Source organism: Larus michahellis, chromosome 1, assembly GCF_964199755.1.
Source record: "Larus michahellis chromosome 1, bLarMic1.1, whole genome shotgun sequence".
In the NCBI taxonomy this organism is placed as follows: Eukaryota; Metazoa; Chordata; class Aves; order Charadriiformes; family Laridae; genus Larus; species Larus michahellis.
In genome coordinates this window covers 124177993-124192043 of record NC_133896.1, presented here as the reverse complement: position 1 = coordinate 124192043, position 14051 = coordinate 124177993, and the positions used below count along the sequence as shown (strand labels likewise).

Below are 14051 nucleotides of genomic sequence, written 5' to 3'. Positions count from 1 at the left end.
ACAAGGCAGAAAGAGTGTCGATGGCAAGAATTTGAAACAGCTTTGAAAACAATTGCATATGGCAGACCATGGATTGCTCTCAGCACTTCTTCTGACAGACGGACTGAAAATGCGACTAGCAGTGCAAAACCTGCCACAACTTAATGAGATGCCAAATGCTAAACATGCAAAACAACTTCTTTATCCTGCGATCAGGTTTCAAATGTCTTATTTTTGTTGCACAGATAATCACTGAAAGTAACTCTGTGTAGCAGCTTCTCTCAGCACTCAAAGAGCACCTGCATTAGTGCATACAAAAGATTAACATGCAAAACGCTGAATAATTCAGAATGCTTTGAGTGGGTAGAAAGATGAGTACACTGAAAATAACATGTTTTTCTGGAAGAAGTTTGCCTTTTTGTAGAAAAATAATAAGCTCAAACTTTTTTATTATGAAAAACAAAATTTCAGACAAGACATTTCATCTAGAAATCATAATCTTTAGATTGGGAAGGCACATATAGGGTCCATGTGCCAGATCTGCTCTACTGACAGGTTTGCCTAGCTAAAGTGCATTTCCCGTGGTCGTTGCCACCCCTATCCCTGACGAAACAACAGGGTCTATCAGGAATACCAGCAGCCACCATTTGCTGTGACCCAAGTCATTTGGCTGCCAAACTCGGCCCACAAGTAGAACGGAAGACATAAAGCATTCAAGCAACAACTCTTAAAAGTCACGAGATTCAAATCCACATTTTTCAGCTTAAGATTTTTGCATTTCAATCAAAATAGGTTTTTTTTGGCACATGAGCGATTGTTTTTTATTTAAAAGTGGAACATCGGATTTAAGACAAATACCTTTAACAAAAGAACGAACTGAAATGAAACAAATTCATTTCTCATCCAAAGATAGTTTTGTTAGAAATTCTGAAACAGCCCTCATGAAAACTTCCCTTGATTTTATTACAGAAATTTTAAAATGTTGTTGATCTATAAGCTCAAAATGATCAGCTGTACACGAAGTACATAAAAAAACCCAGTAGATATCATATTAACCAGTATTATTATTAACCATTTCTTCAGAACTAATAAATCTCTTGCAGTTCCAGTGCTGGATCTTGCTGTGGATAATCTAACACTTCGGTCTGATAGGAATTTTGCTGATTTCCTTGGGACCCAAAGCACATGTTGTTGTAGAACCCCATCAAATTCATTGTCTCTGAAGTTAAGGCTGTCATTTATGTCCATTATTTTGCTGAGATATCATATACTATATTATAAAGGTTGCAATTTTATTTCATTACATGAGGATAAAATGAAAAATAACTTATGGCTTAAAGTGAGACAACTGGTGTTAACCCCTCTCTATTGCACAAAGCCATCCAAAAGTGTGAAATGCAACTGATAGAGAAATTTCCTGGAGAAGCACATCCTAAACAAGTGTCACGTTTCTGGTTTTCTTTGGGCTGATCGGATATTCAGTACGTCTTTGAGGTCGCACCTAGGGGAGAGTAAAAGCAGTTATAGAACTAAAAGAAATCCTAGAAAAGCAGTCTTGCAAGGGTCCTCAAGAGGTTACCTGCCACAGCCCCACCCCAAAGAATTATACCAAAATGAAATCTATCATCAGCAACCCACTCAAAACCTAAATAAAAAGGAAAGGATGAACAGCAGAACAAAACAAAAGCTTCACATGCAACACACTGATGTCAGTTCGGGGAATTCATTAATTGGCCTTATGTTATCTGAGAACATCCTGTGGACTCTGCAGTTTATATTCTTTTTAGCAAAACATGATGTTGGGTGTTTCTCCTCTGGTTCTCTTAAAGAAACTACTCATTAAGCTGTTAAGAAAAACTTAACATCTGACATTGCTTTCCAAATACGTTAGAAGTTGCATCAATAAGCACACCATTGTTTCATGTATCTGAAAGACCACTCTCAACATCTCAGTGTTTATTCAAGGCAGGCTTTTTTTAAGGTTCCCATGACTGGCATGATTCCACTTGCACTGACAGCAGCCTGTTTTCAAACTGACCCCAGTGGGATCAGCGCAGGGCAAATGCTCAGCAGTTTTGAAAACCCTTTCTTCATTTGAAATCAGTGCAGAGGATTTCCAGTCCTAATTACTTATGCGTGTTTACAAAATATCGTTGCAGAGGAAAAGACAAAGAAAAATTCATTCTCAAATGCATTCACAAAACACACACTTCGGATATTTAAATGTGGTAATGAGAACTCACCTAGATAATTAAAAAGTAACTCTAAGGAATGAAAATTTATTCCAAAGTTATAAACATGTATTTTCATAGAGCTTCCTAAATGTAACACTACAGTCCAGTGGTTTGCTGCAGGCAGCCCCAGTGTTGGTTTTATCCACCTCCAAGTAGATGCTAGCTGATGGCTACTGTTTCTTGCAACTTCCCCACCTGTCTCAAGCCCTTGGAAAATAATGGAAATTTCACTGTTCTTCCCAGTGAAATTTTTTATCAAACCAGCCCATGCTGGTTCCTAACTATTGACCAATCTTCTTGTGTTTTGTTTATGGAGCATTAATCATGTACAGTCTGTATTGCCTTGGTATTCTTCCAGTATTAAACATATTAAATAATGCATTTGGTACCTATACATTATTGAATAAGCCATAGAGGAAAATGTTAGATAACAAAGGTGGACAACATGTCTCTGGTATTTAATGAGTCCCAGCACCTCAAGGAAAACCATGGGATAAATATAACTATCCTAGAAACATTTCATAAGACAGCTGCTTTCTGTTTTAAACACAACTCTCTCTCTCCCCCCCCTCCACCTTCCCACCCCTTTTTTGTTGCTAGAACATGCTGCTGTTTTCTAAATTTACCCTTCTTTGCTGTTTATTTCTGCAGAGAGGAGAGGTGCTCTGGGAAGTAACAGGGTTGCCTGCCTCTGCTCAAGACACCTTTTCCAAGATCTCTCTGCTGCACTTAATTTCTTGCAGTTCAGCCCAAAAACCTTACTGGTGCTCAGCAAAGACATCGCTCATTCATTTCCAGAGCACATCAGAAGTTTCCTCTGGTCTGTGTCACCCTGGAGATTAACATATGATGAGATTTGCTCCATTTATGGCAGAACAGTTCTTTGGCGTTTCCTGACTGCTCACTTACAGGTCTGCTATGGCAGGCATTCTCACTAGGACAGAGGTTTTGAGAAGCTCCCTACTACTGCTCCCCACCAAAATAACAAATTTACAAGTAGAATGGAAAAAAAACCAAAACAAACATCTGAAAAATGCTGAAGGCAAGCATTATGTTTGTGGAAAGCAAGTATTCCCAGATACTGTGGGCTGTCCTTTGAGTATAAAGTATACTGAACTAGTTAGCATACTTGGATAACCAGAAAGTTTCAGAGGGGGTCCAAGAGCACCTCATTGAGCGCTGTCTCTGAAACTTCCTGAAATAGGCCATTATTTGAATCCCATGTTTAGCAAAATACAGGGGTGGGAGTATTTCCCAGAGCTTGTTGCACAAAAAATACTGTGTTGCACTCAGATTTACTAAAGGGAAAAAAAAAACCAACATATTAATCAGAAAGTTCACAAGTAATCTTGCTGAAAGACACAGTGTTTATAGCCATTAGTAGGAAATACTAATGAAGAATTTGGTTTGCATATGATTTTGAATAGGAGGGAGCCAGAGGACTAGCACCAGCTGGATAGACTGCCCTATTCTTGCCTGCCAGCACTGGGGAAAATGTAAGCCAAGCATGCCTCTCTTGCTTTAAAAATCTCACGTGTAAGAATGAGCCATCCTGCCCCTGCCTTGTCGTGCCATTTCTCCTCAAGACCAAAGGAGGAACCGAGCAGCAAGTTTGCCCCTGGGATGGGGACTGTGCCCATGATGGTTCACCTCTGCCCTGCTGCATCTTTCAGAGTTATTTGCTTCAGAGCAAATGCCCTGGGTTACTTACATTTTATTCTCACTGCGCTCTGATATCAATTAATGAATAATTTCATGAATTTCAATCAACTCATGCTGTGTACTGGCCCATTTTCTGTGGAGCTTTCTCTGAAGTAGCACAGCCTCACTGAGGTTGCAGTTCCCCGGATTCAGCTTCATTGAAATGGAGGCTGCTGTCAGTGACCCAAACCTCATTTTCTGATGCGATAGAAGATCACGTATAACACATTACAAATACCAAATGCAGAGGAGTGAGACCACAGCAACCATTTCATATTTAAACCCTGATATGCAACAGCTGCTAGAGTCTCTGCTTGGTTTTGATTTCAAAGTTGTTTCTTCTTCAGATTAATTCAGTGCTCTACTGGTCCTGCCAGTCTTTGGCTGAGAAAAAATGGTTTCATTATTCACTACATCCCACATCAGAAGGAACAAAAGACAACTCTAGTGGTTCACTGCACAGCCCAACATTGCAGGAGCAAGTTTCTAAGGTGGTCCCCTTTCTCAGTAAGGATGCAATATCGTCAGCATTTCCTTTACACGGTTTTAAATCTCTTTGTACTGTCAGCTTGGCATCTAGTTAACCATGGATATTTGACAGTCACGTGTTTCAAAGTCTGCCCTGTTGACTTATCATCTGAGCTGGATGGTTTTTTATAGGGTTTACTATAAAGGGACTATTACGCTGGGAAAAGCTTTGCATGGTCTGTTGGTTTGGTTAGGGAAACAGATGCCCAAAACTTTCCAGCCCTTCAGCCAGACAAAAAAAAAAAAAAAGAAAGCTAGCAATACATGGATGAATCAGAAGGTAAAATGAGTGTGTGTATCCGCTGATTTCAGGGATGTTTTGAATACTGATCTTCAGTCAATGAAAGAAGGACTTCTGCTATTACAAGCATGTTGTAGTCATTTTTGCAACCCATATGACATCAGTGATATGAATGATGAACACACATCTGGCATTATGAAACAGGGCTCTGATCTTTAAATTGATTTGACAGATGGCAGCTCCTCCAACACTGACGCTGTGGAAACGTGTGATAAACTGAAGGCTTTGCCTGCTATTAGCCAGCCAAGAAAAATCCAAGTCTAACTGCATTAGAACAAATTGCTGAAATTAATGTGGTAGGAGTACTTCCAAATGTGTCTGCATGCATCACACATTTGGCTAACTGTTAGAACAAAAAATCAGGGAGACATAGCTTTCTGGTTTTGAGGGTTATTTTCCTCCCTTCCCTGGATTCTCATTTCAAATTCACTTCATTTACAGGAAAACACCCACCCAAAAGTTCTGGATACCCTCAAAATAATTCAGATACACCATTGCTTCAAATAGCAAACCAATTCCAGCCTGTCGGCTTTTCATACACTTGCCACATTTCCCTGTCCATCAATAGACACACAGCCTGGAAATTCCTTCTCATTTCTTCACAGGTTAATCCCACCCACGTAACTTCACTCCTCCCCTTCCTCCACAGACACTTCAAAAATTATACTATAAACTGCACCTGCCTTTTCTATATCTGTATCATCAATATTTATTGCTCTCTTAATCAAGATACGCTGACCAGTGAATATCATAGCATGACACAGTCTACAGTACATTTCATCAGTAAGGGTAAAATTATTTGCTGTCATTGGTTTATATTTCTATTTTATTGGCCTTTTAATTTGATTTTGATAGCTTAATTTTTCGTCTCGAACAATCCTCAGAGTCAGAGCAGTTATACACAGTGCAGTAAATGGAGCTACAATTCATCATTCGTTTCCTTCCCAGTATAAAACCACAACCACAACTAAATAATATTTCCAGTTTATAGAGTGCCATTTGGAGTAGTTAAGAAGAAAAATAGATCCTTCCCCATTAACAGAGCCATGACTCACTCTGGACTGGAGAGGAAGAGTGTGGCTGTGGTGGCAAGTGCAAACCTCATGGAGCTGTGCTGAAGTCAGCTGAATTACACCAGAGATGAATCCGGCCCACTATGAATGAGCACTCACTCCCTCTTACAAAATGGTGTTCTGATTTGCCATAGAGACATTTACAGCATATTAAATGGACTAATTATGAGGCTTGCGGAAGAGACTGTCCAGTCCTGCAAGATGCTGAGTCCTCAGAGCTCCTTTTGTAGCGGTGGGACTTGGAAAAATGCAGTTCCTTGGAGGTGGCCCTCAGGACCTGGCAGAACTGGCCAACGGCCCCTGTTCAGGCTAAACTGTCTGTGGGACTGCCCCAAAATCTGCTAGAGCAAAGGTCTAGGGCCCCCTCACTGCACTTGGGTTTTGGAAGGAGCTCTGTGAAATGGGTCAGGGCACAAGAAACAATTCCCCCTTGGATGGGACCTTGGTCCCTAACACCCATTTGGCCTGCAGCTCAGCCCTGGTACTAGGAGCAAGGATCACTCTCCTCCCACCGCTGACAGTAACAAAATATGCAATTAAATAGAAGCCTGTAACTCTACTCTCCATTTGACCTTTTCTTGGCTAATGTAATCAGAATGAAGACCTCCCAGCACCCCTAACTGATGTTCCTGGCCTCCTCTTCCAGTGGCTGGTAATTTTTTCCTCAGCTCAATAATTTAGCTCGATATTCATCATTTTTTAAATGTCTCACACACTTTTTTTTCCCCCTTCTTCTTCGCTGAGGTATTACTTTTTCCTAAGATGATTTGCCAGATCTTTTGTTCATGTTGTGAATTGATCAGTGCAATCGCTGGGAAACATTTATCTTCTGTGAACATTTTGCATTAGTTTCTGATGCAAAGAGGTTGGATTGCCAATAGCTGACCTAAGTGGTTTTCTGTTGTCACCTTTTAAAATGAAACCCACAGCAGGTATTTCAGGCTTTGTACCTGGTTGGGCCCATGGGCAAGGACTTCTGAGGAAACAAAACCTTTGATACAAAGTCTCCATTAATCTCTCAAATCATTTAAAAATGTAACTTTTTACATATGCAAAAGAAGGGATTAAATTTGAAGCTGTTACTCTCAGAGACCCCTGGGGAAACTGCCTGATGGCTCTGACCTGTGCTTAAAATTTCCATCCAGTTTTCTCCTGAGAGCGGTAGGAATGGGCTGTGTAGCAGATGTTATCACCTCTGTCTCGTCAAAATGCTAACTTGAAAAATCTTCATCCACTGCGATTGCCCTGCTTTTCATCTTGTCCCCGCATCTCTGAGCTGCTTCTAATTTTAAAACTCTCCATTCAAACTTTGCCCATATGGACCCATTTTCTGGCCTTATTGCTGTGGTTAATCCTGATCCCATAAGTGACAAGGAAGCCAACTGCAGAAATCCTAACTTCTTCCACCTTGCAGAGGCAGAGAGAAAAGGCTTTAGATCTTCAGCCTCTGTGACGCTTTCCATCAGTAGATGGGCTCCTTGTTCCCTCCTCACCCTGGTCCTGAGAGAGGACCTGGGTTCTTCACTCCTCCTTGACCTCCACAGAAGCACTGCAAGGATGTTTGCTCATTTTTCCTGGTTATCCAGGGAGAGAGAGGCAATTTGCTGGAGTCCACCTTTTTATGACCTCCTCTGTGGAAAAAATTCTCTGCATAACTCCTCTTCCTCCTGTTTTTTTAGCCTCTATTTCTCATTACAAAGTCCAGAAGAATAAAGACGAAAAACCTTTGGGAATGGTTCCAATGCCCAGGCAGGGAAAGCCAACTCACAACTTTCTATGCTCAGAAAATGCAGTGGTAGGAAGGCAGGTGGTTTCTGAAGAGATTGTTTGATTCCTCACTAATCAGCACACAGTTAAATGGCTTGCTGTCTGATTTCTCCTACTTGACAAGAAATATGTTCTAATGAAAGAAAGAGCACCATAATGTTTATTATGCAATACATTGGCAACAGCAGTGATTGAACTTTATTAAAATGCATCCATGTCAGAAAACCTCTATTATGCAGTTAACAGGGAAGGTTACGAATGTAAAAGAAAAACACATTTTTTTGTCTGGGAAATGTTTTACTATGTTTGTATATAATCCCATAAACTTAAATCGTGAACTGCAAATAGACAATTTAAGGTAAACCTTCATCCACCTATAGCAGATCTTGTACATACAAGATGGGGCCATCACAGTATACTGAGAAGCCCAGTTCAAACTGTGAAATAGTTCGTCTTCACAGGCCATTTTTAGATTGCTAAATATTCCTCCAACATACTGAAAACAGTTACAAATTATTTTTACCTCTAGATTATCTCTTGATATTTTTCAAAAATATGCATGCGGTTACTGATACAGCTAGAAGCTACTGTAACAGAGTTGTACCAAATACTGTCCAGGGACAAATGGTTTAACAGAAATGGTTCGATGTTATGCCGTGTGCCTCTGATGGATCTCAATGTTTCCTTAGCCACTGGGCTGCAAGGGACCTCCTTGGCCATCTAATCTAGCACTTGACATGCACGGCTGCACCTACATTCGTGTTTCAGTTTGAATCAGGAGCATGAACCCAACACTTGTGAACCGGTCTCCTGATGGACCTTACTGACAACACTGTCATTCTCACTGTGGATCTGTCTGAGAGCACCCAAAGTGGATCCCTTTCAGATGACACCAAATGGCTTGATGCCCCCTCGGTGCACGACCAGCTCCTATCAACCACCAACGAGCACCCAGTGAGTGGGAAATGGCTACAGCTAACTGAAGTTACCGTCTTCCCCTGAAATGTGTATAGCAAGGATACGCGGTCCTCAGCACTATCTCTTCTGCTTCTCAGAGCAGACCATACTGTGCCACATGCCCAGTACATGTAGACATAGCCAGTGCCTTATAATCCTGTTCATAAGCATATCAAACACTGTCTGAAACTGTTGTTCAGGGTTATAGATCCACACTAAACCCTCAGCTGTTTTATACATGCTTTTCAGCTTTGCTTTAATAGTATTTTGTTTGACAAGTAATTAGCGTCAAACATAATAACTACCAGCCATAAATACATCAGTATCATTGCTATTATTTTTACTGTTATTATTTTGATCATTGTTTTAATCATTGATTGAGTACATCCTAAATTTCATTGTGTGCCAAAAGAACTAGACACACTCTGCTATGATTTATATGCAATGTCATCCCAAGACAGATTTCTGCATTGTAGATGTTGAAACAGCTCTTCAAAAATAAATGAGTTGTCACTGTGTTGAGGAGTGAACTCGGTACCACATTACTGCCGCTTTCCCAAGAGAATATTGGCAAAACCCATCATGGAGGTGCTAAATGTATTTTACAAATCTGTGGCATAAATGAAGATCCACGTTGCTGTTGTACTAGAAGCTAAAAGAGCCCAGCACCACCCTTCAGAACGGAGGTAGCTGAGAACAGAAAAGGTAGAGGAATAAACGCTGAGCTCTACCTCTTTACATGTTAGACATGTGGAAAGGGGGCAAAGCTCTAGGGCGGACTGGATGTTAGCTGCATGCTTCCCCTTCCATCATTTACTGCCCAGATACCAAAGGTCTCTAAGATTAGTGTAAAGTTCCTGACTGAACCAACTTCCACAATGCGGAAGTGTAGTTGGAAAATAAAATCAAGAAACGATCCAGAGAAAACGCACATTTACGTATTGCATCTGCACTGGGTTCGCAAAGGAACCTCAAACTCCACCTTCAACAGTGCCTTCATCTTATACTCACATCTCATCCAGTCTGGCAACTGGGGAGAATAACAAAAATATTGCAGACCTTCGCTTTGGCAAGGGCACCTATATAACAGCTGTCCAGAGTTATTACATGCCCAGAGCAAAGCAAACCTCCACATTATAATGGTTTAATGTATAACATGCACAGAGGAGGTAAATTCTCAAAAGTCAAGCCAGAGTTACTCTGTCTGGCAAGGCTGAAAAAATTAATTAATGGTAATAAACGGGCTTGTGGAGAGAAAGGAGGAGACTTTTTAATCCCAGGAATGATGAAAAGACAATTGGCTTTACTTACAGGAAAGCCCTGTCCCAGCCAGGGCTACCCATCATGCTGGCCAGCAGAAAGGTCTAGCTGACATTTGGAGGAAATGTAAAGGAAAGAGCAGACACTGACTGAATGCCTGTCAGAGTTCAAGGAGCAGCTGGATGATGCTCTTAGTCATATGGTTTAGTTTTAGGTAGTCCTGCGAGGAACAGGGAGTTGGACTTACAGGTCCCTTCCAACTTGAGATATTCTATGATTGTATGAATATATGAGGGGAAGTCTATGACTTCATAACTTTAGCCTGGGAGGTGAGGAGGAAGAAGTAGCAGGGTGCTGAGGACAACAGATGTGACAAAAGGTTTATTAGACATTTCTTCCAAATATCAGGGTGTGTTGTTTCTCCCTCACCTCCCATCCTCTACCCAAATCAATCTAAGTCTGAGGCTAACACCTGGGACACTTATCCTTATAAATCAAACATTCAGAAATGCTGAAGGAACATTCTATTTACCCAATTACAGCTGTAATTGACTTATAAATGTCTACCTCTACCCAAAATCGATATTTTGATATAGTACGATACACTCTGTGGGAACAAAAAGGTCAAGATATCAGCATTACAATTACCTTTGGTATAGAACTCTTATGTAGATCTGCAGCAGGGTCAGTGAACTTTGAAGACATTGGGGACTCAGAGGGACTTCCTGTAACAAGAATATACAAGATTACTGTTATTTGGTGTCCACCATGGCATGAACATGGCACAAGCCATGCAGGAATACAGCTAAATATGATTTGATATTGTAAGCCAAAATCTAGCTAACTTGATGGGCTAACACGGCAAGGTTTTTTTTAGAGGGGGGAGCTTGTCTTCTCTCTTCCATGAGAAGACACCAGGAGTTGCCCCCATGTTGGACAGAGACAGTTCCAGCTGGCTCCAAGACGCTTCTGCTACTGGCCAAAGCTGAGCCCACCAGAGACACTGACAGCACCCCTGCGATAACATATTTAAGAAAGGGTAAAAAATGCTGCACAACAGGAGCTGGGAAAGAGGAGTGAGAAAATGTAAGAGAAACAGCCCTGCAGACACCAAGGTCAGTGAAGAAGGGAGGTGAGGAGGTGCTCCATGTACCAGGGCAGAGATTCCCCTGCAGCCCATCAAGAAGACCATGGTGATGCAGGTTGTCACCCTGCAGCCCGTGAAGGATCACGGTGGAGCAGATATCCACCCTGCAGCCTGGGGAGTACCCCATGCCACAGCAGGTGGATGTGCCCTGAGGGAAGCTACAGCCTGTGGAGAGCCCACACTGGACCAGGGTCCTAGCTGGAGCTGTGGCCCCATGGAGAGGAACCCATGAAAGAGCAGGTTTGCTGGCAGGAGCTGTGACCCACACTGGAGCACTCCATTTCTGAAGGAGTGTACCATGGAAAGGACCCAGGCTGGAACAGGTCTTGAAGAACTGCAGCCCATAGGAAAGACACACATTGGAGAAGTTGGTGAAGGATTGTGTCCTGTGGGATGAACCCACACTGGAGCAGGGGAAGGGTGTCAGGAGGAAAAAGCAGCAGAGACAATGCGTTATGGACTGACAACAGCCCCTATTCCCTGTCCCCCTGCACTGCTTGTGGGGAGGAGGTAGATGAGCTAGGAAGCAAGTTGAGCTTTCAAAGAAGTAGGGGTGGGGGAGGTGTTTTAGTTTTGTTTTTCTTTCTCATTATCTTATTATGTTATTAATTGGCAATAAATTAAATTCATCTTCCCTGAGTGGAGTCTGCTTTGCCCATGGCAGCAATTGGTGAGTGATCTCCCCTTCCTTATCTTGACCCATGAGCTTTTCCATCTTATTTTCTTCCCCTGTCCTGTTGAAAAGGGGGGGTGATAGAGTGACCTGTTAAGCACTGAGTGGCCAGCCAAGGTCAACGCAGCACAGTAATGAATATGAGAGGAGCCCATCTAGGGCCCAGTAGAATCAATTTGTCCAGGTTTACTTAGTTTTCCTTTTATTTTTTATAACTGCTACATTTTACAATACCACATGCTCTTGAAATCTCTCCACTACACTAATTTCTTCACAATTTATTTGTTAGAGAGAAAAGGATTTATGCCTGGATTATAGACTGCACAATAATTTTATGTCATTAAGTGTTTGATTAAACGTTTTGATAATAATGTGGTTATAAATGCAAGTGGTGGGTAACGATTTGGTGGAGATTTACATTTGCTTTTGAAGAGTCTTTGTGCTTAAGGACTAGAATTTATAATGCCTTAGTCATTTACCAGTAAAATCGTAGTTCACTAACTGCCTTTTTTTCTTTTCTTTTCTTTTTTTTTTTGGTGGTGGTGGTGGATTTTTTTGTTATAACAGACTAACTGCAAAATGTTATCTAAATTGGCTATCGTATGGGAATCCAGTACTTACACCTTTGGCCACAGAAGATATTTGGAAGAATGAAGGACTTTAAAAAAAACAAAAAACAAATCCAGGACTAAAACTAAATTCAACTGCAAAGAACTCTGATGTTTTCTCAATACTTTTGAAGGACCATACTCTAGAAAATCCAAAATGTTCTGAAGAGGTTCAGGCCAAGCACAAGTTCTTCACAAAGTATTGTGAAATCTTGTAGTGTAATTACTTGACATGTTGTCCCAAATGCCTATGTTGAGAAGCAGTTTGACAATATGTGATTTAATGGCTTAGACTCACTTGGGATGTATTCTGTATTCCACCGTTCCTCTGGAATGTATCCCTGATTTTCACTACCACGCCTTTGCCTGTTTTTCAAATCGCCATCTGTTTTCTTCTCAGCTGAAACTTTTCTAGAAACAAAAAGGTCTGTCATTAGAACTTCATTATGATATAAGAACTCTTGGGCAGTAGGCTACAGAGAAAAAATTGGATGTCTTCCTTCAGAAAAAATAAGTGCAAAAAACATATCTGAGCCTTCCAAGTAATTAGCTAGTACAAATCTTGTCCCATATAAGCATCACCTCTGAAATTCTGTTTAGAAAGTTTCCATCAGCTGCATTATCAGAAAGCAGGAAAATAAAGTGAGCGATCTTCAAAGAGTGAAGACCCCGTTCCAGATCATAGGTTTGGTAGGAAATTAATTTTGAACTGAATAATAAAAATTATAAATTACAGGATATTCAGTGGCCCAATAATGGAACACCACCTAGGTCACTTATGACAGCTCATAATTTTTGTGATTTCAGCCCCCCCCCGTCCCCTGCAAAAAGAAAGCATGTTCATAGAATCATAGAATGGTTAGAGTTGGAATGGACCTTGAAGATCACCTAGTTCCAACCCCCCTGCCCTGGGCAGGGACATCTTCCTCTATACCAGGCTGCCCAAAGCCCCATCCAGCCTGGCCTTGAACACTGCCAGGGATGGGCCATCCACAACTTCTCTGGGCAACCTGTTCCAGTGCCTCACTGCCCTCACTGTAAAGAATTTCTTCCTAATATCTAATCTAAATCTGCCCTCTTTCAGGTTAAAACCATCACCCCTCGTCCTATTGCTCCACTCCCTGATAAAAGAGCCCCTCCCCGTCTCTCCTGTAGGCCCCCTTTTTAGGTACTGGATGGCAACATGTTATCTCACATCACCACAGTTAGCTCCTAAGTGATACATTCACTCCAAAGTTAATCTTTCACTTTGAAATGTACAAGTGAGCATAGCCACAATGAAGTTGATAGAACTTCCTTGGTTAAAGTTACACGTCTCTGAATTTGCAGAACAGTGACCTGCATAGCTGCACAACTAGAAGAGTACCTTTTTACTCGAATCTCTTATGCTAGAAGAGATGCTACTATTCATCTGTTCCTACCGTGGACTCCTCTCCAGGATGGTCTCGGGTCCACCTTTGCCTAGGTTTCTGGAGTGGTAAGCACAAATTGATGTCAGGACTATGACAACCCAGGGATTTGTAGGAGAAGGGGGAAATATTCTCAGTTAGCAATATTTGTAGAAACTGCTGCATTTCCTTTTTTATGTTTATTAGGAATTACTTTGCAGGCCCGTAGAACTTCAGATGAGCATTACTGATGCACCCGTAAATCTGACATGCCAGCTATGACTACGTGGCTTGTTTAGGAAATAAACATGTTGGATACCACTAAGAAAGCTGTCACAGTTGCTAGAAGACAAGAGCAATTGTTTAGGAATACCACCTCCACAGGTTACATGATACTCTACTGTCTATTTTATCTGATCCTTAGATCTCAACAAA

The 14051-nt window shown here is 41.3% G+C and overlaps 1 protein-coding gene across 1 annotated transcript in view; it reads right to left on the bottom strand.

The window, feature by feature from the left end:
• Positions 1-684: 684 nt before the first annotated feature.
• Positions 685-14051, bottom strand: part of IGSF5 (immunoglobulin superfamily member 5) — a 31026-nt gene continuing 17659 nt past the window's right edge. Inside the window, exons 6-8 of the mRNA XM_074572558.1 lie at positions 12527-12639; positions 10449-10525; positions 685-1480 (exon numbers count right to left, since the gene is read on the bottom strand). Of these exons, the coding sequence (XP_074428659.1) occupies positions 1412-1480; positions 10449-10525; positions 12527-12639 (259 nt within the window). The 3' untranslated portion in view covers positions 685-1411. The remainder of the gene's footprint in view (positions 1481-10448; positions 10526-12526; positions 12640-14051) is intronic.